General features: G+C 35.3%; 2 protein-coding genes and 1 long non-coding RNA gene across 4 annotated transcripts; 1 reads left to right on the top strand and 2 right to left on the bottom strand.

Moving 5' to 3' along the window:
• Positions 1-1,173: 1,173 nt before the first annotated feature.
• LOC125673151 (uncharacterized) lies at positions 1,174-8,962 on the bottom strand. The gene is made up of 8 exons (XM_048909535.2): positions 8,112-8,962; positions 7,876-7,989; positions 7,523-7,669; positions 7,155-7,397; positions 6,927-7,039; positions 3,190-3,338; positions 2,804-2,907; positions 1,174-2,652 (listed from the first exon to the last, which is right to left on the bottom strand). Exons 1-8 carry the CDS (start codon positions 8,842-8,844, stop codon positions 1,835-1,837), a joined length of 2,421 nt encoding a protein of 806 aa, XP_048765492.2. The 5' UTR covers positions 8,845-8,962; the 3' UTR covers positions 1,174-1,834.
• LOC130053247 (uncharacterized) lies at positions 8,941-11,434 on the top strand. Its single transcript, XR_008801774.1, has 2 exons — positions 8,941-9,090; positions 10,044-11,434. It is a non-coding gene; the product is annotated as an uncharacterized LOC130053247 (long non-coding RNA).
• Positions 11,435-12,034: 600 nt separating this feature from the next.
• Positions 12,035-19,026, bottom strand: LOC130053246 (uncharacterized). Of its 2 annotated transcripts, XM_056160118.1 has the most exons (8): positions 17,159-19,026; positions 16,952-17,065; positions 16,654-16,800; positions 16,286-16,528; positions 16,058-16,170; positions 13,609-13,757; positions 13,223-13,326; positions 12,035-13,069 (listed from the first exon to the last, which is right to left on the bottom strand). In XM_056160118.1, exons 1-8 carry the CDS (start codon positions 17,889-17,891, stop codon positions 12,669-12,671), a joined length of 2,004 nt encoding a protein of 667 aa, XP_056016093.1. In that variant the 5' UTR covers positions 17,892-19,026; the 3' UTR covers positions 12,035-12,668. The 2 variants fall into 2 exon arrangements, with proteins under 2 accessions (XP_056016093.1, XP_056016094.1); XM_056160119.1 differs by lacking the exons at positions 16,286-16,528; positions 16,654-16,800.
• Positions 19,027-26,364: the final 7,338 nt, after the last annotated feature.

The raw sequence follows: 26,364 nt of genomic DNA, 5'->3' as shown, positions 1-26,364 counted from the left end.
TTCGGTAAATCGAATTTTATACCGACACATTCCTTTGGTACAAAAATTAGAGGATTGTCCCTCGTCATCTTAGCCTGTGACTCCTCGCTATTACTGAAATGACTTGTAAGACAGTAAAAGCTTAATGAGAAAATGTGGATAGATTGGGCACACCCTGAGGAAACCAGCCAATAACATCACCAGACGGACGTTCTCTCGTGGAATCTCCAGTAACAACGGAAGAGAGGACGGCCAAGAAACACCTGGTGGCGCGACCTTGAGGCAGACGTCAAGAAGATGGGCACGCCTGGAAACAGCTGGAGAGGGCAGTCCAGGACCGAGGATTTGGCGGACTCTTTTCGACGGCCTATGCTTCGAGAAGAGCGATAGGCATAAAGGAAAGGAAATGCTGAATAAGCCGACATATTTAGTTTTACTCATTTTCATTATACAACATTACCTGCAAATCATGTATTAATCAATCTTTGAATTCAACATGCCGATGCTTACATATCAAGATCAAAGGCTGAAATCCCCCTTCTAAAATTTATCACTTTTCATTCTGTGATTCTCACATCTTAATATCCTCAAACGTGTGACATAAAACAGGGTTCAAATCTTAGGAGGAAATCGGGTATATTTTCAAAATATCCAAAAACTATTCTCCAAAAGGTTCTGGCTGGCTTTTTCGGGATTCCCTATTTTATTTAGATTTTATGTAATGGTTTTAATTCTTAGATTAATCTCAACTCCGTTTAGAAATGTTTAAAAACATTTTAAAGGTTTTGTACCTTAGAGCTATGTTGTTCATCGCTGAACCGATGATTGAATATTCTACGTTTCTATGGTGTGAAGCAATTGGGTTTCCTTTCCAAATGTTACCTATGTGCAATAAAGAGCTTTGATACAAAACATATCTCAACTATGAGAATACATTGAATCATGGTTGAAATAGCGAACAACCAGTCAGTTTCATGTTGATCCAACATTATAGTTTCAACGTTGACTTTGCTTTAAGAAACTTTTCAACGCTGAAACAACGTTGAAGATGCAACATAATTTTCCGTTGCTATTACAGCAGTTTTTCTACGTTGAAACAAAATTGAAAATCAGGACTATTTTTTCAATGTTCAAAATGCAACATTTCTTCAAAGTTGAACTTTTTTATGTTGAAGCAAGATTGAAACTACTACATTTTGAATACTGTATCTCTTTTTATTTGAAACAATACCAAAGTACCAATTATAGAGATTCGCTCCTAAGTTTTGTAGTATTGTCATTTTTGGAAGTATATCATTGATTTATACATGGACAGAGAATTATGAAATCAAAACGAAAAAAGTAGGGTCGTAGTGCTAGTTCTCGAGCAACAGTGTACGGCCATTGAACTGGCGAAAGGCTGACTTTAAACGAGACTGTTCAAATACCTGTAACATCAATATATTTGTCAGTAGCCTGCCTCGATTTAAAAACTGGTCATACGCACAAGCTCTTGCGTATCGAATCAGCTGAGAGGCATAAAAACCATCTGCGAGTGATATTGAAATATTGCTGTACAAATATGGGAAATCCACGATGGAGATTGATGATTATCGTGCGTGCATGCAGTTAAAATGTCAAATAGCTGTTGGAAAATGTCTTCCTGGTTTTAATTGCAACACTCTAAGAGCAATGATGTAATTCATGACATCAAAACGACATAAGAAACATATAGAACTTGCAAAAAAACGCTTGTTTTCATACATGCATTATTCGTGGCTTAAACGCAAAAGATCAACCATTGGGAATTAACTTGGTTCAAGTTTTGCCTAGCATTTGACAGAAAATTTGTCGTTTCTGTCCCCAGTTCTTATGGCTATAGGAACATAGAGTGTACATGAACAATATCATTCTCTAAAACATCATTAGCTTGTACAATATCCCATTCAGTCTGAAGTTTAAAAAGACAATTCTCGTTATCGAGATTTTCAAATAAGTTTTTTAAGCGTATGAATTCTATATATCCTTTCTTGTATGATTCTCGCGCATCCCAGATGCAGTCGGATTCAATCTGTGCGTTTCTGAGGATTTTGTAACAACGAAGCACTACCAATGATGACGGATTGTGCTTAATTGCAGCATCCTTCTGGTTTAAAGAATATTTGATTACATTTATTACTTCTTTGTATTTGTGAAGACATGTTAGGCTCTCCGCCAATCGACACTGCAGACCAATTACCCCGAAATCACGTGCACAACTGTCGCCATGACGGCCAATGGCGTCTCGAAAAGATTTCATGGCTAATCTATATTTTCCTTTTTCCCTAAATGCTCTACCAAAACTTTCATGAACAAGAGATTGTGTATCTTCAAAGATACCACTGAATTTTCCCATCCGATTCATGCTACAATGCAGGACATCCAGGGCGTCGTCTGCCCGTCCGGTATCCGTCAGTAGGTTTGCCAAGTTTATTTCCGATAACACTATACTTTTCACTGCAGCGTTCGTATGCGTTTTTATTTCTAGTCCACGTCGAAAATAGCTTTCTGCTTCTTCAAAATCACCCTTCTTTTCATACATTTCACCAACATTGTTCATCATGGAACCCATGATTGGGTGCATGTCTGTCCCTATGGCCAGTCGTCTGCGTCGAAAAGCTTCCATTTGGTACTTTTCACCATCGTCTATATGATCTTCAAAAACATTAAAAGTGATATAATCTGGTCAAATTTATTATCAGTTCAAACGATTATGTCATTTTCACATAATCATGCACTATTTTTTCAGTCTACTCTGACTTGCATTCTGTTTTTTGTATATGTATTTCAATTCATTACACGATACCTAAATCCAGATGAAAGAGAGCTAGCGTCTGAAGTGTATTCAAGATTAGATTTTCTGTGTACATCCCAAGTTCCAGTTCAATCTTAAGGGCTTTCTCGAGGAACCTATCAATAGATCAACAAGTGCATGACCCGTGTCAATTAGGTCTAAATTTAGAAAACGACACCTTGTATCACTAAATAAAGAAATAGCCTAAAATCATATGAAATTGATACATACGAATTTGATAATATGACATAATTTTCTCACACTTAATCTTTATTGAAATAAAAGTATTAAAGCTTACAATTACTTATATCTTATTAACTTATAAACACTAAAATATATTGCTTACAATTACTTATATTCTATCACTTACTTACAATAACTTTTATTCTATTACTTACAATATAGCATCAAGTGTTTTCCCCTGGCATCCTAGGTTCCAACCCAGGCTCTGATACAGGAACGCCAGGAAGTAGTCCTGTTGTTTGTGATGTCGCTGTCTGATACGTAAGGCTTCCCTGTAATGGCGCTCACCAAGAACGTGGTCTCCCTGATGTACCAATGACAAGTTAAATACATGTATTTATATAGCATGTCAGAAACAAAATGAAATTGTGTTAGGAAATTTGATCGACGATTGAGAGATGCAATTTGCATCTTTGATGAACAGTAATCAATCTCATCACTCCTATAAGCAATACAAAATTGATAGTTGGGCAAACACGGACCCTTGGATATACCATAGGTGGGATCAGGTGCTTAGGGGGGAGTAATCATCCCTTGTCGACCGGTCACACCCGTCGTGAGCCGTCTATCTTGATCAAGGAAACGGAGTTATCCGTAGTCAAAATTAGTGTGCCAAGAACGGCCTAACAATTGGTATGAAACAAGTCATGTAATGATGTAATGTCATGAATTTAACGAGTGCGATTTCTGAACATACAACTTGCTTTACAATTTGTTTGATGAAAAAATGAAGAAAACGAACAGTGATATAAATTTAAATGTTGTTCAACGATAATGTAAAGTATATATTTTAAGATTAGACTTATATTATGGGTCCTTTTTAGGTTCCTTGTCCTAATTACCGATATGATAGTACTGCATAGGAAATGTATACAGCTGTCTATTTCATAGTGGTGTTGCAATCATCGATTATAATCGAAAATCAGTCGATTGTTGGCAAATTCTAAGCGCTCGATTATGAAAATTTTATTCCAGTTAATCGGTGTTTAGATTTTGTTTTCTCAAGGACTGTAGGATTTGAAGAATATTCCTCCGTCACCGATTTATTAACCTAAAAGTTTTGTTTATTGTAATGGCGGCGCGCATGAAAGTGAAAGTATTCATACCCGATAAAATCGTATTGACTTTTATAACTGTAATTAAAGGATATTAAGATAGTAAATGAATAAGAAATATAAACAGAAAATATTCATTTACACTCTCTCAGCAATAGAAACAACAAATATAAACATAGATAATATTTATTTACATTTGTTCACTAGTTTAGGAAAGTCCGTGCTTTTACGTATCCGGTTTTAAATTTTAAACACCGACTAGAAAGTTCCAGTTATAACTTTTTTGTTTGATGTTTGTAGTTTACGAGAACTGTATGTACGAGTCACATTTAGCATTCAAATGTGAATCTTAGATATATTTACCATGAATTATTATAGTGTGAAGTCCTCACTAGCTCCAATGTTACAAAGCAATGTAATATCTACATTGAAAGGCTCATAGGCTTAAACGGCTCATAGCTTGCAATCTAAGCCTGAACAAGTTAAAAATCATACATAGGAGTGATCCTCACAGTGGAATTCAAACTGAATTTTAGGGAGTGTGTTTGGTTCAAAGAAACCAAGAATTATAAATCCTCAGAAAATCATCAGCAAAGTTGTTGAATATTTGAACTGTTCTTCACAAGTACTTTCAAGAAACAAAATTATTTGTACATGAGCTGTAGTTGCTAGAATCTACACATATGTTACACTATATTTATTTTTTCTATAAGTATGAGATAGCATGTATGTATTTTTATGTAATATATGATTGATGGACAAACAAAAAAAGAATAACACACACACCAAAACAATTGTGAGAAAAAGGAAGGGGTGGGGTGCACCCCCCCCCCCACTCCTTGTGTTCTAATTGTCTGGTAGGACAAAATTTTCAGTATGTTTTATATATATATATATATATATATATATATATATATATATTGTCATATTCTGTTAATCTTGATTTTAAGACTGTATTTGCTGTTACAATTTACTATTTTCAAAGTGTGCAAAGAATAATTGTAAAACTTAAATTTAAAAATGGGGGTTTACATATTCAAGAGACCATTTTGCAAAATATCTCTGGTCAACTATGGTAAAATATGTTTTTTGTTAACCTTAGATATAATTCTAAATATTTTTTTAAAAAAAACTGGCATGTAAACCATTTAGATTTTGAGAATTTTTCAAAATTGCAATATTCTGTGATTTTTTTCTGAAAGATGTGAGCAGATTAAACAGCAATTATGTATGTTTTCAATTGAATATCTTTAAAAATTATCTCAGTAAATGAATACCTATTGGTTTTTATATATTATAGCTTAATATGATGTGCTTTGGTGCATATTTTTAATAAAACATGAGATAAGGCATTCTTGTGTTAGAATTTGGCTTTTACGTTTGGGGGTATATGTGCTCTGTAGCACATAGTATAAAAATAAACCTGCAAAGGTATGTCTTATATGGGCTTTTTAGTTAGTTTATGAGTTGTTAAAGTTATTTAAATGAAAAAAATATTTGATTGACAGAAATTTCTAATAGTATTTACCTACCTTAAATGACTTGTATTATAGAATTTCTCTATGTCCGATAATAATCGATGATTAGTTAGTTACAGTAAATCAATCATCGATTATGAAATTCTCACCAATTCTCATCACTACTATTTCAACTTAAAATATATTTTGCTGATAAGTTATTCTATCAAAGTATTGTGTAGAATATGAAGTTTCTATTGTTGTATAATACATTTGTACTTGATGTTATTCATTGACGCATGTAATCTAGATAAGCCTCTGGAAAAGACATTCTATTTGTAGAATGGTGAAAGTTCAATACAAAGGTACGTTATGTTATAGACAGTAATTTTATGGTAATAAGCACTCTAAAGAATTACATTGGATATTACATTACTGGTGAACGATTTTGCGGCCGATTTCAACGGTGCTATAAACAGCCTTATTCTCGTGTGTAAATTCAGCTTAGCGGTGAACAAACAAGGGACACTGCTTTGTGATCTTTATTTTGTGTAAGTCAATATCTTTTTATTGATATATTTTTCTGTAAATAATAGTAAATAAATTGTTAAATCTTTTAATCATGTGATTGTTTTTTGCTGGTCGTGGGTTTTTTATGTTTAATATGATTTAACCTCAAAATACAAGAGTGAGTAAATATTAAAAATTCATTCAGGAAAAGTATGAATAAGATTTTTTTATATAAACACGTATTTTGGTAACAATTATCAAAAACCAGCAACATTTCCTTCTTGATTGAACACGTGCAATGTATCTTTAGTTTAATCAGGGAAATAACAAATGTAATTTGGCTCAACATGTCCATGAATTACAACAATAAATGGCTAAAATATACACAACTCACTAAAGTGATGTTAATGCACTGTACATGCATTACATATACCCCAGTCAAAACATTAAGCGACATGTTTGTAGAATAATTGTGAGATTTCTGTCACATCTCTCCTTTTTTTTGGGAAGGTAAGAGGGTCGAGATGTCACTGTTTTCACTTTCCTCATTATAAATTACCAGATATATTCCTATTTTAAAGGTACATATGTACTAATGATTAAATAAAATATATTTCCAAACTGACATCGTTCAGGTATCTATAATGGCAAAATACAACACCTCATTCAACGTAAACTAATTGATTTCATCCCAGATGAAAGGAATAGGTCGAAATTTTTAGTTCGTTCGTGTCCCGTAATATTCCTTTCTTATTATAATGAAGTAAACCAGAATACACGTATATACCAATACATATTCTTACTTTTGATTGTGGGATGAATTCTAAAATAAACTTGCAATTTGAAATATCAGAGAATACGAAGATATACCTTTATATTTGTCACCACACGTCCTAAACCATTAAGTACTTTTGATGTGTCATAATCATTCCCGTGTTTTCGAGTTAGGCGTAAACATTCTTCGTAGAAAACCATCCCCATTTCTGTCAGAAGAAACATGGTGTGTAGATATTAATATGAAGGCAAGACGGAAAATTGTAGAATAGATATAAAAATGAATAAAAGTTTCTTAAATGAAATATGATAAGGATATTTTACCATATGAATCAGGTGAATTAAACATAAAAGCTGACGTGGACATGTTATATTGATAGGAGGCAATGTTGACAAAAATGTGATAGGTGTCGCTAGTGCAGTGGAAGACATCTTTAAACAGCTTATTGAAGTTCTGCTGCTCCTGATTCAATCGACAGAGCGCCACCTGGTAGTCAGAGGTACGAGACTTTTCATCCAACTCCCGAAGGATCTCAGAAAATACCTTACAAAATCTAGTACGTACCACTGAAAGTATATATGCACCTCAACGCTATTATTATAGAACATCATCTGCTTAAGGTTTTTCAATAACTGAATTAAAAGTAATTTACTTGAGATTCATTGAACGACTTCATTCAAGCTGTACATACATGGTAGGTTCTTGATTGTCATGAACTCGGATATGCAATCTCGTAAAATTCCATGAATGTCCAATCTTTTGTGAATTCCGTACTTGTGAATAACATGATGTTTTATTGCTGCTTCCAGGTGCCCAGTAGTGGAGGAGTCTTCACGTCCTGATTTTTAAGATACATTAATGACACTTGGACAAATGTAAAATATCTTGTGTTTCATGGTGGACAATTTGGAAGCTTACACATCATTCCTAAAAGTTTACCCATCATTCCTAAAACGTATCGATCATTCCTAAAAATTTACCCAACATTTCTAAAACTTTACCCACCATTCCTAAAAGCTTACCCATAAAATTCATAAAACTTACCCATCATTCCTACAGCTTCCTTTTCATCAAAGGTACCTGGGATATAATTGATCATGGACAATTTATCTTGCAGAGGTTTTGAGAGTCGTCGTAAAAAAGCGAGATACACTGGTCCTGCAAAAGATACACCCATTTTAACATAGTACATCTCTACTCGTTTGTGTTAACATAGTATCTCTCTACTCATTCGTGTTAACATATAGTGCAGTTTGCTGCGCTTTTGGATAACTTTTTACCTAATCTGTCTGTACTTGGATAAAACTCCTGGCTGAGAAATTTCAGTCGACACTGACTCAGTAAACACACTATTTCATCCACGGTGAGCTCCCCTGCATCAATTTCACTCGCTGTCATTTTAAGAACAAGTGGTAACCCTTCACACAGGTCTATTACTTTGTAAAACATTTCATTCCGTTTCAAGAAGGGGCAAAGTTTATGAAGCAGGTTTTGAGAGTCTTTGATTGATAATGGTTCTAGTACCATTTCCAGTACATAAGGATGATTGATTTCAAGTTTTATCGTTGATGTAGCCAAGATTCGTACGCCATCAACACAAGCAAGGGTATGAATCATCTTTGTCATGTACGTTGACAATTTTCTTTCTAATACGTCATCCATATTGTCAAATACAATGAGGTGTTTTTTCTCGGGCCCTGTAAGTCTGCAACATAGTCTTTCCAGCAAGTCATCAAATAAATCATCGACGTTCTCTTCATCGATAATTAGATGATTTTCGTTTAGAATCGTGATCACTAAAGGTTCAAGAATTTTGATTGCCTCTCCAATATGTGTTAAGTCCACCCAGTGTACTTCCAAATCCTCGATACTCTTGCAAACTTCTCGAGCTACCGAGGATTTGCCTACTGCTTTCATTCCATACAAAATGACGGCACTTTTTGTAGATGAAGGGGAGCATAAGATGTCAGTAATATTATCTATCTCCTTCACACGACCCACAAAATCAACCATAGTCTATAGTGGCCAAATGCAAACTATATCTACATGTATTTACTTCCGTATTTGTTTACGCGATTAAAATAGGGTCGGAAAGTCTCGTTTACTTTCACTTTCGATTTAATACTTCCAGGCAGCAATCGAAAAATGTCACTTTGTTATGCTTTGGTTATGCTCAGATGACAGCGTTAAAATAAACCTACATCCTATGTAGATTCCCTACTTATGTAAAAAGAGGAAGAAGTGGATTTATAGATGCAGGTAAACAAGTCATAATACTTATATTTAAATCGCCGATTGAGAACTCGGAAGCAGTGAGTTTTACCCACGACCGGGTGATTGATTTAAAACATATTTTACTTAATATGTTCGATAATAAACAGCTGTCAAGTTGAAGAGTTTAGTTTTTTATGAGTTAGAACTAGCATTACATGACACAATTATGCAGTATGGTACTTTTGATTAAGGAGACAAAATGAATGCAAAAGGGACGGGGGAATAAAACAATTGGCTGGATAAAGTAAATATATGCAGGTATCTATTTGTACCATGTTTTGTCCATCTCCCTAATTAATACTTGTAATAACACATTTTTATGGGATGCTGATAGCTAGGGGGACACATTTACAAGGCAATGCAGTTTCTCATTTTCATTATGTTTTAATTAATAATGATATTGCTTATGTTTTTATTGTGACCCTCACGGAAAATGCTACCAATTTGGAAACAAAAAATTTCAAACACGATTGGGATAACTGAAATAACATGTTTTTACAATATTTACATAATACGGGACCTAGCAAAAGTTTTTGATACACATGTACTTCATTTCTGTGTCTATGTATTTGTAAAATACTATGCCTCTTGTGGCAACAAAGAAATAGTAAACATTCATTCATACATTCAGATCTTAAATTAATTCAATTTAGATTGTGGCGTTTGAATTCTTCTTTCGATACAAGATGTTTATTTACTGTTTAAGAATGCAGTGGTGGGACAAGAGGGGGTGGTGCCATCCCCCATTTGGTAGTTCATATGTAACAAATATGGGGATTTGGGTTGCAATTTTGATCATTTTAATTTACACCATACCTCTTTTAGGGGGATAGTATAAATTACACTTGCCCCCCCCCCCCCCCCCCGTTGCAAATTTTCTTGATCCACCCCTACAATACTTTAAATGATATTCACCTTGATGTCTATGCTTGTTACAGATGCTGTTATATACATCATGTCCTTCAGGAGTATCAATGTGCTGGTGGCTGGTATGAAGAGAATGTGCCAATTTTAACAAGTTCTAGGATGGGCGGTACAAGGGTTTATACCAGTGATCAATTTCTCATGACTCTTATGAAGTTGCACCAAAATCTAAAATGTAAATTAATTGGATGTCACGTGGCATGAAATACGAACGTATGGCTAAATGTCATAAAATAATCATTTATATACACTAGTATATGGAACTTTAAAACGGGATTGTCCGTAATTTCGTCACCGTCATTGAATTTATATGTAAAAACCGTGTCACGTGGTAAGGCAGCTGCATGAGGTTTCGAAAAATATCTACATGTAGTTCATTTTACTCAGACTTCGTGATCAACAGACACACATAAAAAATGTGTACAACCTTCGTGATTGGCCTATAGGAATCTGATAACAACCCAGGGTAGTAAACTGGCCGCCCTATAGAATATAAAATAATAACTTTGCATGTGCGCAGTATGTCTCGTGTCGCGGCAGGCGTTGGCTGGTTGAAGAAGTCTCATTGCTACGACCCTGAGCGCTAAGCATAGGTCTAATTGTAGTACTTCACCTACAACGGGTGACGTCTCAGAATGAGTGAAAAATAATCGACGGGACGTAAAGCAGACAAACAAAGCAATCGGCCGTGTGGTATCGGAATGACAACACTACTTCTGTATATTCTAAACTTCCCATATAGTTTAAGCAGACAGACAAAGCAATCGGCCGTGTGGTATCGGAATGACAACACTACTTCTGTATATTCTAAACTTCCCATATAGTTTAAGCAGACAGACAAAGCAATCGGCCGTGTGGTATCGGAATGACAACACTACTTCTGTATATTCTAAACTTCCCATAGTTTAAGAATGTGTCGGTTTTAGTGACTTTTATTACGTCTTTGATATGGAATTTACAAAACCCGAAACTCTGAAGCCTTTAATCGATCTTTCACAACTAACGAACTTCAAAACGAAACATTAAAACGTTTTATTCACGTTAACATCTATGCTCATCTGCTTTTTCAACAATGCAGAGCATTTTTTTCTAGAATACTTTTTTTAATACGAGTGTAATGTCTTATGTTTCGCATTTTTTAGGTGAGTGGTTTAATTCCGTAATAAAAATGATATATTTTTAGTACTTTCATTTCTAAAGATTACAAAGTTCTCCCATCTAGTTTTTTTTTTTCGGGGATCTTTCTTCCGTCACTACAACTCTTAAGTCTGTTATCCTCAGATTTTGATCGATTATCGGAGGTGAGCAAAGCTGATGCTGTTACATCTAAAACTTGTATGGGGGCGATACTTATTTTGGAAGTATGTACATTGCTTTGATTGATAATAAAGAAAATCTTTTGCTAGAATCTTGTATTTATACTATAATTAATTCAAAATATGCAAACACTGAATCTGAGGGTGTTGTAGCTTACATTACTATAGCAACATGTACACACAAAACGTATTGTTCACCAGGGAATTCATTTACCAGGATCACGCCGGTTCTCAAATAGAACCTTCTGTATGTCAAACGCGTGTTTATATCCACACACTTCTACTTGGCTTGATTTTTTTTTTTTTTTTTACAAATGCATTCAAAAATCTGACCTTGCAATCAGATATCTTCAAAGTGGTTATTTTGTGTACAAAGGCAAACTTCTCATCTCATGAGATGAAAATTTTAAATTACTAAGTATTACCTTAAACTGGAAAATGTTTTGTCTAGAAAGAATGAAACACGAAGGATACTTGTGAATTCGTTGAATTATGAATGATGTTTTAAAGTTAGAAAGCTATAACGCAGCTCTGTGCAATTAATTCTAAGTCAGTTATCGCTCTTTGTTTGCCAGATGGATAGCATGAAATGGTCGTTCAATGCTTTTCTTTACTCTTCTGTAAATGGTTTTGTAATAGTTTTAGTCACGATGATATCACTGAAGGAAATGAGAATGCCAAGAAAAGGATAACTTGCTGGTTTTTATACGAAGATAAGGGGCGTCAATAAAAATGGGACAGAATAAGACCATTTAAAGTCTGCGTGGAATATCTCAACAACATAATATTTATTATCCAGTTCCAATCTAGCGTGTACCAGGATGGCTGTATTTCATGCAACTTGGTTAAAGTTTTGGCTAGCATGTGACAGAAAATTTGTCCTTTCTGTCCCCAGTTCTTATGGCTATAGGAACATAGAGTGTACATGAACAGTATCATTCTCTAAAACATCATTAGTTTGTACAATATCCCATTCAGTCTGAAGTTTAAAAAGACAATTTTCCTTATCGAGATTTTCAAATAAGTTTTTTAAGCGTATGAATTCTATATATCCTTTCTTGTATGATTCCTGCGCATCCCAGATGCAATCGGATTCAATCTGTGCGTTTCTGAGGATTTTGTAGCAACGAAGCACTACCAATGATGACGGATTGTGCTTAATTGCAGCATCCTTCTGGTTTAAAGAATATTTGATTATATTTATTACTTCCTTGTATTTGTGAAGACATGTTAGGCTCTCCGCCAATCGACACTGCAAACCAATTACCCCGAAATCACGTGCACAACTGTCGCCATGACGGCCAATGGCGTCTCGAAACGATTTCATGGCTGATCTATATTTTCTCCTTTTTCCCTAAATGCTCTACCAAAACTTTCATGAACAAGAGATTGTGTATCTTCAAAGATACCACTGAATTTTCCCATCCGATTCATGCTACAATGCAGGACATCCAGGGCGTCGTCTGCCCGTCCGGTATCCGTCAGTAGGTTTGCCAAGTTTATTTCCGATAACACAATACTTTTCACTGCAGCGTTCGTATGCGTTTTTATTTCTAGTCCACGTCGAAAATAGCTTTCTGCTTCTTCAAAATCACCCTTCTTTTCATACATTTCACCAACATTGTTCATCATGGAACCCATGATTGGGTGCATGTCTGTCCCTATGGCCAGTCGTCTGCGTCGAAAAGCTTCCATTTGGTACTTTTCACCATCGTCTATATGATCTTCAAAAACATTAAAAGTGATATAATCTGGTCAAATTTATTATCAGTTCAAACGATTATGTCATTTTCACATAATCATGCACTATTTTTTCAGTCTACTCTGACTTGCATTCTGTTTTTTTTGTATATGTATTTCAATTCATTACACGATACCTAAATCCAGATGAAAGAGAGCTAGCGTTTGAAGTGTATTCAAGATTAGATTTTCTGTGTACATCCCAAGTTCCAGTTCAATCTTAAGGGCTTTCTCGAGGAACCTATCAATAGATCAATAAGTGCATGACCCGTGTCAATTAGGTCTAAATTTAGAAAACGACACCTTGTATCACTAAATAAAGAAATAGCCTAAAATCATATGAAATTGATACATACGAATTTGATATCATAACATAATTTTCTCACACTTAATCTTTATTGAAATAAAAGTATTAAAGCTTACAATTACTTATATCTTATTAACTTATAAACACTTAAATGTATTACTAACAATTACTTATATTCTATCACTTACTTACAATAACTTATATTCTATTACTTACAATATAGCATCAAGTGTTTTTCCCTGGCATCCTAGGTTCCAACCCAGGCTCTGATACAGGAACGCCAGGAAGTAGTCCTGTTGTTTGTGATGTCGCTGTCTGATACGTAAGGCTTCCCTGTAATGGCGCTCACCAAGAACGTGATCTTCCTGATGTACCAATGACAAGTTAAATACATGTATTTATATAGCATGTCACAAACAAAATGAAATTGTGTTAGGAAATTTGATCGACGATTGAGAGATGCAATTTGCATCTTTGATGAACAGTAATCAATCTCATAACTCCTATATGCAATACAAAATTGATAGTTGGGCAAACACGGACCCTTGGATATACCAGAGGTGGGATCAGGTGCCTAGGAGGATTAATCATCCCTTGTCGACCGGTCACATCCGCCGTGAGCCGTCTATCTTGATCAAGTAAACGGAGTTATCCGTAGTCAAAATTAGTGTGCCAAGAACGGCCTAACAATCGGTATGAAACAAGTCATGTAATGATGTAATGTCATGAATTTAACGAGTGCGATTTCTGAACATACAACTTGCTTTAACATTTGTTTGATGAAAAAATGAAGAAAACGAACAGTGATATAAAATTAAATGTTGTTCAACAATAATGTAAAGTATATATTTTAAGATTAGACTTATAGTATCGGTCCTATTTAGGTCCCTTGTCCTAATTACCGATATGATAGTACTGCATAGGAAATGTATACAGCTGTCTATTTCATAGTGGTGTTGCAATCATCGATTATAATCGAAAATCAGTCGATTGTTGGCAAATTCTAAGCGCTCGATTATGAAAATTTTATTCCAATTAATCGGTGTTTAGATTTTGTTTTCTCAAGGACTGTAGGATTTGAAAATTATTCCACCGTGACCTATTTATTAACCTAAAAGTTTTGTTTATTGTAATGGCGGCGCACATGAAAGTGAAAGTATTCATACCCGAGAAAATCGTATTGACTTTTATAAATGTAATTAAAGGATATTAAGATAGTAAATGAATAAGAAATACAAACAGAAAATATTCACTTACACTCTCTCAGCAATAGAAACAACAAATATAAACATAGAAAATATTTATTTACACTTTTTCTGTAGTTAAATAACTGTATTATAGAATTTCTCTATGTCCGATAATAATCGATAATTAGTTAGTTACAGTAAATCAATCATCGATTATGAAATTATCACCGATTCTCATCACTACTATTTCAACTTAAAATATATTTTGCTGATAAGTTATTCTATCAAAGTATTGTGTAGAATATGAAGTTTCTATTGTTGTATAATACATTTGTACTTGATATTATTCATTGACGCATGTAATCTAGATAAGCCTCTGGAAAAGACATTCTATTTGTAGAATGGTGAAAATTGAATACAAAGGTATGTATCACCTGTTTACTAGAAATAGACATATCTAGAATTATGTTATAGACAGTACATTGTATGGTAATAAGCACTCTAAAGAATTACATTGGATACTACATTACTGGTGAACGACTTTGTAGCCGATTTCAACAGTGCTATAAACAGCCTTATTCCCGTGTGTAAATTCAGCTTAGCGGTGAACAAACAAGGGACACTGCTTTGTAAACTTTATTTTGTGTAAGTCAATATCTTTTTATTGATGGATTTTTCTGTAAATAATAGTAAATAAATTGTTAAATCTTTTAATCATGTGATTATTTTTTGTTGGTCGTGGGTTTTTTATGTTTTATATGATTTAACCTCAAAATACAAGAGTGAGTAAATATTAAAAATTCATTCAGGAAAAGGTATGAATAAGATTGTTTTTATATAAACACGTATTTTGGTAACGATTATCAAAAACCAGGAACATTTCCTTCTTGATTGAACACCTACAATGTATCTTTAGCTTAATCAGGAAAATAACAAATGTAATCTGTCTCAACATGTCCATGAATTACAACAATGAATATCTAAAATATACACAGAACTCACTAAAGTGATGTTAATGCACTGTACATGCATTACATATACCCCAGTCAAAACATTAAGCGACACGTTTGTAGAATAATTGTGAGATTTCTGTCACATCTCTCCTTTTTTGGGGGAAGGTAAGAGGGTCGAGATGTCACTGTTTTCACTTTCCTCATTATAAATTACCAGATATATTCCTATTTTAAAGGTACATATGTACTAATGATTAAATAAAATATATTTCCAAACTGACATCGTTCGGGTATCTATAATGGCAAAATACAACACCTCATTCAACGTAAACTACTTGATTTCATCCCAGATGAAAGGAATAGGTCGAAATGTTTAGTTCGTTCGTGCCCCGTAATATTCCTTTCTTATTGTAATGAAGTAAACCAGAATACACGTATATACCAATACATATTCTTACTTTTGATTGTGGGATAAATTCTAAAATAAACTTGCGATTTGAAATATCAGAGAGTACGAAGATATACCTTTATATTTGTCACCACACGTCCTAAACCATTAAGTACTTTTGATGTGTCATAATCATTCCCGTGTTTTCGAGTTAGGCGTAAACATTCTTCGTAGAAAACCATCCCCATTTCTGTCAGAAGAAACATGGCGTGTAGATATTAATATGAAGGCAAGACGAAAAATTGTAGAATAGATATAAAAATGAATAAAAGTTTCTTAAATGAAATATGATAAGGATATTTTACCATATGAATCAGGTGAATTAAACATAAAAGCTGACGTGGACATGTTATATTGATAGGAGGCAATGTTGACAAAAATATGATAGGTGTCGCTAGTGCAGTGGAAGACATCTTTAAACAGCTTATTGAAGTTCTGCTGCTCCTGATTCAATCGACAGAGCGCCACCTGGTAGTCAGAGGTACGAGACTTTTCATCCAACTCCCGAAGGATCTCAGAAAATACCTTACAAAATCTAGTACGTACCACTGAAAGTATATATGCACCTCAACGCTATTATTATAGAACATCATCTGCTTAAGGTTTTTCAATAACTGAATTAAAAGTAATTTACTTGAGATTCATTGAACGACTTCATTCAAACTGTACATACACGGTAGGTTCTTGATTGCCATGAACTCGGATATGCAATCTCGTAAAATTCCATGAATGTCCAATCTTTTGTGAATTCCGTACTTGTGAATAACATGATGTTTTATTGCTGCTTCCAGGTGCCCAATAGTGGAGGAGTCTTCACGTCCTGATTTTTAACATACATTAATGACACTTGGACAAATGTTTCATGGAGGACAATTTGGAGGCTTACACATCATTCCTAAAAGTTTACCCATCATTCCTAAAACTTTACCCTCCATTCCTAAAAGCTTACCCATAAAATTCATAAAACTTACCCATCATTCCTACAGCTTCCTTTTCATCAAAGGTACCTGGGATATAATTGATCATGGACAATTTATCTTGCAGAGGTTTTGAGAGTCGTCGTAAAAAAGCGAGATACACTGGTCCTGCAAAAGATAGACACGTTTTAACATAGTATATCTCTACTCATTCGTGTTAACATATAATGCAGTTTGCTGTGCATTTTGGGAACTTTTTACCCAGTCGGTCTGTACTTGGATAAAACTCCTGGCTGAGAAATTTCAGTCGACACTGACTCAGTAAACACACTATTTCATCCACGGTGAGCTCCCCTGCATCAATTTCACTCGCTGTCATTTTAAGAACAAGTGGTAACCCTTCACACAGGTCTATTACTTTGTAAAACATTTCATTCCGATTCAAACAGGGGCAAAGTTTGTGAAGCAGGTTTTCAGAGTCTTTGATTGATAATGGTTCTAGTGCCATTTCCAGTACATAAGGATGTTTGACTTCAAGTTTTATCGTTGATGTAGCCAAGATTCGTACGCCATCAACACAAGCAAGGGTATGAATCATCTTTGTCATGTACGTTGACAATTTTCTTTCTAATACCTCATCCATATTGTCAAATACAATGAGGTGTTTTTTCTCGGGCCCTGTAAGTCTGCAACATAGTCTTTCCAGCAAGTCATCAAATAAATCATCGACGTTCTCTTCATCGATAATTAGATGATTTTCGTTTAGAATCGTGATCACTAAAGGTTCAAGAATTTTGATTGCCTCTCCAATATGTGTTAAGTCCACCCAGTGTACTTCCAAATCCTCCATACTCTTGCAAACTTCTCGAGCTACCGAGGATTTGCCTACTGCTTTCGTTCCATACAAAATGACTGCACTTTTTGTAGATGAAGGGGAGCATAAGATGTCAGTAATATTATCTATTTCCTTCACACGACCCACAAAATCAGCCATAGTCTATAGTGACCAAATGCAAACTATATCTACATGTATTTACTTCCGTATTTGTTTACGTTATTAAAATTGTAAATTAATTGGATGTCACGTGGCAGGAAATACGAACGTATAGCTAAATGCCATAAAATAATCACTTATATACACTATACTGGTACATGGAACTTTAAAATGGGGTTGTCCGTAATTTTGTCATCGTCATTGAATTTATATGTAAAAAACGTGTCACGTGTTAAGGCAGCTGCGTGATGTTTCGAAACATATCTACATGTATTTCATTTTACTCAGACTTCGTGATCAACAGGCAAATATTAAAAAAAATTGTAGAACCTTCGTGATTGGCCTATAGAAATCTGATAACAACCCAGTGTAGTAAACTGACCGCCCTATAGAATATAAAATAATAACTTTGCATGTGCGCAGTATGTCCCGTGTCGCGGCAGGCGTTGGCTGGTTAAAGAAGTCTCATTGCTACGACCCTGAGCGTTAAGCATAGGTCTAATTGTAGCACTTCACCTACAACGGGTAACGTCTCAGAATGAGTGAAAAATAATCGATGGGACGTAAAGCAGACAAACAAAGCAGTCGGCCGTGTGGTATCGGAATGACAACACTACTTCTGTATATTCTAAACTTCCCATAGTTTAAGAATGTGTCGGTTTTAGTGACTTTTATTACGTCTCTGAGAGGGAATTCATAAAACCCCGAAACTCTGAAGCCTTTAATCGATCTTTCACAACTAACGAACTTCAAAACGAAACATTAAAACGAAATATTCATGTTAACATCTATGCTCATCTGCTTTTTCAACAATACAGAGTATTTTCTTCTAGAATATTTTTTTAATATGAGTGTAATGTCTTATATTTCGCATTTTTTAGGTGAATAATTTAATTTTGTAATAAAAATTATATATTTTTAGTACTTTCACTTCTAAAGATTACAAAGTTCTCCCATCTAGTTTTTTTTTCGGGGAGCTTTCTTCCGTCACTACAACTCTTAAGTCAGTTATGTTCAGATTTTGATCAATGAACGGAGGTGAGCAAAGCTGATGCTGTTACATCTAAAACTTGTATGGGGCGATGCTTATTCTGGAAATATGTACATTGATTTGATTGATAATAAAGAAATCTTTTGCAAGAATCTTGTATTTATACTGTAATTAATTCAAAATATGCAAACTCTGAATCTAGGGGTGTTGTACCTCACATTACTATAGCAACATGTACACACAAAACGTATTGTTTACCAGGGAATTCATTTACCAGGATCACGCCGGTTCTCAAATAGAACCTTCTGTATGTCAAACGCGTGTTTATATCCACACACTTCTACTTGGCTTGATTTTTTTTTTTTTACAAATGCATTCAAAAATCTTACCTTGCAATCAGATATCTTCAAAGTGGTTATTTTGTGTACAAAGGCAAACTTCTCATCTCGTGAGGTGAAAATTTTAAATTACTAAGTATTACCTTAAACTGGAAAATGTTTTGTCTAGAAAGAATGAAACATGAAGGATACTTGTGAATTCGTCGAATTATGAATGATGTTTTAAAGTTAGAAAGCTATAACGCAGCTCTATGCAATTAATTCTAAGTCAGTTATCGCTCTTTGTTTGCCAGATGGATAGCATGAAATGGTCGTTCGATGGTTTCATTTACACAGATGCTTTTCTTTACTCTTCTGTATTTTACTCCAGCAAGTGGTTTTGTTATAGTTTTAGTCAAGGTGATATCTCTGAAGGAAATGACAATGCCAAGAAAAGGATAGAAGAGAATAAGACCATTTGAAGTCTGCGTGGAATATCTCAACAACATAATATTTATTATCCAGTTCCATTCCAGCGTGAACGGGGATAGCTGTATTCCATACATCTTGAGACCAAAAGGTGTATGGAATACAAATCCAAGGCATGCGTAGTCCATCGAATGAATCTGGTTCGACCCCCAGAGTATATACCGATATTCCCCCGTACATCCATTCATTAGACCTGCATTACGAAATTCAATATACTTCCTATTTTTAAAACCAATTATCCAGGCCCAATCATGTTTAGCTGAGAAACAATAAAAATTTATTTCCTGGTTAAATAAAATATGTCATCATGTGAGTTATTCTATTGTACAATTAAGGGGGTCAAGGAGTGAAGTTTGAATTAAACGGAAATATATACTCAATCTCAATAATCATGAACACTGCGATATTCAGAGACAACATTTTGACGGTATATTATCTATTCCCGGCTTTAGTACACGGAAATTTGCAGCCGGCTTGTTAACCAATCAAAACTCATCTTGCAAGTAACATAGGAAGTAAAGGTATTTACATACTCTCCATAATACCTCTCAATGTCTTTCTAACACCAGATGCCCAGTTTTGATAATCTTCATCTTCTCGTGTTTATTATTCTGATGATTTGTAATCTTCTGAATTCATTATACATAAGACATCAGTGTAACATCATCGTCATATCCACTGCAGTCAGCTGATAGGCTCATCGTCGGAAACCTACGGTGGGTGCGAACGACCGTGGGTTTCCAACGATGTTGATCCTAATCCAGTTATTCACTACAAGGAACAGAAATAGAAAGATGATACGCCCTTGTCTCACACCAGATGTAATACATGTATTAGACAACTCTGATTCCTTTACATTATATCGCCATAACCTATAATACATTGGTATCTATCTATTATACATGTTACATACATACAGAAATGCAATGTGTTTGAATAATTTTCATTATGATAATGTATTATATAAATTCGACTATGAAAAAGGCGGATATAACGAACAGTGATGGAACAATACCATAAATCCTATAAAGAATACAAAATTAAAAGCAGGACAAACACGAACCCCTGGACATAGCAAAGATGGGATACGGTGTCTAGAAGGAGTAAGCATTCCCTGTTGAGTGGTCACACCCGCCATGAGCCCTGTATCTTGGTCAGGTAAACAGATTGATCCGTCGTCAAAAGAACAGCATTACCAATGGGTATGAAACACGTCAGATAGCATTTGACCCAATGAAAAATAGAATTTTTCACTCATATGGGAAAATGTTAAATAGAAATGTTTAAAACTTTAAATAGAAATGTTTATTTTCATGAATTGAATCAAACATTTTGTAAAACATGCAATTCCAAAGATAGTTTAAGCTTTTTAGAATTACCTAGTCTTGGTTAGAATATATATTCACATTCATGAATGCATGTACTCTGTTCACCGCGTATCATAAGCATTCTTCCTTGTGTGTCTGCGTAGATTAAACTTTCCTACATAAGTACATATGTACTGTTAAACTTCAGATGTCCCGATGTACTAAGCTATGCTGAAAATAATTCTCAGAAGATGTTAGAAATCATTGTCAATATTTTTAAATGTTTGGAGTATATTTATGAAATTTAAACCCTCTTCATTCTCTTAAAATTATAATAAAAGCTGGAATTTGTGTTTCCCTTTCATCTTCGGCTCGCCGGATGAGAAAAATTTGGTTAATGACTTACAATACTTGAGTTACCAAGTAACAAGAGTCACGGATTGTCAGAATTGAAAAAGAAATGAACTTAATTTCGATCCCCAAATTCATGGAAGGTAAGGAAATACACGGTGGCAAACTATGATATACTCCTACTCCATGATTTACTCCTACTCCATGATTTATTCCTATTCCATGATTTACTCACACTCCATGATTTACTCCTACTCTATGATTTACTCACACTCCATGATTTACTCCTACTCCATCATTTACTCCTACTCCATGATTTACTTCTACTCTGTGATTTACTCCTACTCTATGATTTACTCCTACTCTGTGATTTACTCCTACTCCATGATTTACTCCTACTCTGTGATTTACTCCTACTCTGTGATTTACTCCTACTCTGTGATTTACTCCTACTCCATGATTTACTCCTACTCCATGATTTACTCCTACATGTACTCCATGATTTACTCCTACTCCATGATTTACTCCTATTCCATGATTTACTCCTACTCCATGATTTACTCCTACTCCATGATTTACTCCTACTCCATGATTTACTCCTATTCCATGATTTACTCCTACTCCATGATTTACTCCTACTCCATGATTTACTCACGCTCCATGATTTACTCCTACTGTGTGATTTACTCCTACTCCATGATTTACTCCTACTCCATGATTTACTCCTACATGTACTCCATGATTTACTCCTACTCCATTATTTACTCCTACTCCATGATTTACTCCTATTCCATGATTTACTCCTACTCCATGATTTACTCCTACTCCATGATTTACTCCTATTCCATGATTTACTCACGCTCCATGATTTACTCACACTCCATCATTTACCCATATTCCATCATTTACTCATACTCGCTACTTTGGCATCACCTTAAGTCTAATCTTGTCATTCCTGAAAGCAAATTGGTTCACCGTAAACAATAATTTCCATTATATGTGTTAAAGAGATATTGTCAGATTGTAGGTGGCAGTTTGTCTAGAATGTTTCACTCATATTTAGACAGCTTAGCGCTTTGGGCCGCAGCAATACGTTATAATACAACAAACTATTACATAGCACTAGTATTACCTGGGTACGTCATATAGGTTTGGTATGAACACAGTTGAATGAAAGGTACTTATGTCAATTTCATAAATCATCGTGATCAGCCCAGTAATTTACTTGTATCAAGCTCGTAAATTACCGATATCAGCTCAGTAATTTACCTGCATTAATCTCGTAAATTACCGACATCAGACTAGTAATTTTCTGTACCAATGTCGTAAATTACCGATATTAGCTCAGTAAGCCTATATCAATCTCGTAAATTACCGACATCAGTTAATTGTTCATCGATCAACTTAGCAAAGAAGCATTATTTTTACCGCTACTAGTATTGATTTGTAAGTACAGTTTGATCACTACTAATAATGATTTGTAAGTATAGTTTGACAACTACTAGTATTGATTTGTAAATACAATTTGACCACTACTGGTATTGATATGTAAGTACATTTTGACCATTACTAGTATTGATTTGTAAATACATTTTGATCGCTACTAATATTGATTCGTAAGTACAGTTTGACCACTACTATTATTGATTTGTAATTGTTTGACCACTACTAATATTGATTTGTAAGTACAGTTTGACTACTACTAGGCCTAGTACTGATTTGTAAGTACAGTTTGATCACTACTAATATTGGTTTGTAAGTACAGTTGCAACATCCGGAGTCAACAAAAAATCAAAAACCTATCAAAATTGTACCTTCCGGATGCCCTGCCTTCCAGTTGTAGACAAAGTTTGCTAATTATCAAGAATCGCTTTCAGGCATGCAACGTTAAACATCATCTCAATCATTAAGGCGTGTACACAAAATATCTCTGTGCCCCGTGATTATGGTCGCTTGAGTAAACTCTAAAATCATGTTAAAATCAAATCCGCTAGTCTTTTAAAGGCTTACATATTACGAACTTGCACTTTGCATCAAATCATTGATCCGCTCCTAACACCTTGAAAAAGATGTCAAAGGATCAGCCGGGGTTTATGGAGTGAATGACTCCATGTTCGTTGTACATGTCTTCACATCATCGATTGCTGGTGGATTAATTCCTCGGTCGTCAGCCGTTCGACAAACCCGACCTCTCTAATTCCTACAGTCTTTTCACTTTTCTGATGAATTATCTTCAAATTTGCATGCAACCCTATAATCTTCGAGTTCTTTTCATCCCTAGTGTTTTCTTTACTATATGCTTGATGTTGCATTCTGTATGTCATCGAACTCATCTGATGTACGGAAAGTTTGTTATTGAAAAGCGAATTTTGGTTCCATTTCCAGATCATTATCGGCAGGTGAGCATGTTTAGTAACCATTTCTGAAATCGCCTTTAAGGTAAGGAGTGATTGACCCTTGTAGATCTAAAAGTAACATTCCAAAGTCATTTATATTTGGCATAAAAATTCATTGAATAGCAATATTATTTGCACAACATGTTACAAGCATTGCAATTTCTGGCTCGTGTTCAGCATACAGTGCACATATACTCCAACATGTGCCATTAAAAACCAATATTTGCATACTCCACTCAAAAGGTTTCGTAACTCATGTCGTAGACAATTATTTGTACATGTACACAAATTTACATTAATATGAGAATACGCTAGCTTAATGTGTAGGATATAAATGTGAACAAAAGACAGAAGTTCGTTGCACTTTCATTCTCCGCCCTTATAAGGTCTTCGGGAGTGAAAGAAATCAATGTTGGTTGACCCGAAATTCCCTGTCCACCGATGACCTTTTCTCGACTTGTGGAGATAAAATAGCGATACAGTGCCTTTCACAGCCTCTGAATGAGCTTTCCATCTGCCCAAGTGATGTGAACGGAGGGTCAACAACCGAGGCGGTCACGAATCCTTCCGTCAATCAATATACCTGCCTCTAAAACGCGCGCGGAACTCCATTAGCCACTAGCTGTTACTACAACAGTCACCGATGAATGTTGCAGGGTTTTTAGGTCACCTGAGTCACTCGGGTGACCCATTGCTATCCGTTCTCGTCCGTCGTCATTCATGTGTCGCTCTTGATTTTTGAACATTTTCAACTCCCTCTCAGAAACTACTTCGCCTTTGTCACTAAATCTTGTATGTGGTTCCTTTAGGGGTAGTGGGCATAGATATGAATTTAAAAACTATAGAAAATGATGCAATCTACAAAGATCTTCTTTACACCGGAAGTCATAATGGGCATGGAACTGGTCGTGGTATAACCTAGAGGTTAGAGCGCTGACTTTGCAACCGGGGCCGGGGCTCGAATCTCGACTCCGCCGTCGCTTTAATCTTGACATAGGTAGTGATTGTTCCTTTACCAAGCGCCAGACATTGGTTGATTAGAAGTGAACATCACGGGTCTTTCGGATATGACCTTCAAAACGGAGGTCATGGTAAGCGTTGCCACGATAAAGACAACCCCTGAGCGCAATGGGTCAAAATTTGTGGCACTTTGCTTAAAGATGGCGACGTCTCTGCTGAGTAAAAAAAAATCAAATGGGAGGTAATAAAATAATGAGCATATAGACCTCAACCAAAATTGTGAAATCTATGGCGCACATGGTCTCTGCATGTTTAGGCCTTAGCTATAGCAAATACAGAAAATATGTCATTATTAAATCTCTCAATTTTCTACTCTCAAAAACAAGAAACAACTGAGCGCACAGTTGTGATCAGTACATCGGACTTTACTTGTGACCCGGACCAGGTGCTCTGGCCCCATGACAGAGCTAGATAGTCATGAAACGAGCTTTCACAATCTTTGCCGCTGCCATTGAACATACTATTTCAGACACACTAAGCCATTCAATACCAATTTCTGCCAATGCCTGGTCACTTCCTTAAAAAAATGTTGAATTTATTCCAAGGCCATCATACATTATGAGATGCGGTTATTTATGAGGCTACTGATGTTATGGCGTGTGTCAGTGGCCTACATTTGCTTTGGCCTCACCAGCGAGACATTTTGATATATACGTCCTGAAGACACAACGCTACCACTGCAGTATCGATCCTCCTAAACCGAACGCCTGTAGACATGGTTTTAAATTGTTGTCGACTTATCTCTTTATATAGAGCATCACGCGTCCTCAGGAACAACCACGAGGAATTTGATATGCATTCTGGTGATCAGTGGTGGATCTAGGAGGTTACGGGAGTTGGATCCCACCCCCGGTTGAATTTTTTTTTTACATATGTGGTCAATTTTTGTCATTTTGAGGTCTTCAAACAAACATCTCTTTTTAGGACGGTATTTAAAGGTACAAACTTCGGTCGCACCTCCCTTTAAAAATTTCCTGGATCCGCCACTGATGATCAACAATTTCTCAGAAAGGATGATCAATTTAGGCTAGCGATGTCATGAAACACGGGACTGAAAAATAACACGGGACAACGATTAATCTGATAAAATTGATAACGCAAATCTAAATCACTTCCGTTCTCTGAAAAGCTTTGCAACTAATTCAGGAAACTCACTCTGTCCCCTTGAAGTTACGTAAGAAAAAACTAGGTCGTGAAACCAATATTGCGAACATATTATTAATTGGCACATACTAGTATACACATTTAGCCTTGAGATGTTTAGCGATTGACATTTTTTAAAATGATCACTTTTTTTTACCCAGAATCCTATCCCCACCTGGTACATGTATTTGAGTTGCATTACCTCCATGGCAAGAGGGAGTGTACATAATCGGGGACGGACTATTCCCGATTTCGCAGTTACCGGTATACAGTCTATGTGTGGGTTTTTGTTTGAGGAAGCACGTATAATGCGCACGCACATGTGTTCATGCGCCCGTTATACTACATACTTGTATTGTACTATAGTATGATAACATACTTATATCAGAATTACTACTGACACTGTATCATAACACTGTACTGTGGTGTCATATCTTACTGTACTTTATCATCAGCAAC

The sequence above is a fragment of the Ostrea edulis genome, chromosome 3 (genome assembly GCF_947568905.1).
Source record: "Ostrea edulis chromosome 3, xbOstEdul1.1, whole genome shotgun sequence".
Lineage (NCBI taxonomy): Eukaryota > Metazoa > Mollusca > Bivalvia > Ostreida > Ostreidae > Ostrea > Ostrea edulis.
This window is presented reverse-complemented; position numbering and strand designations above follow the sequence as displayed.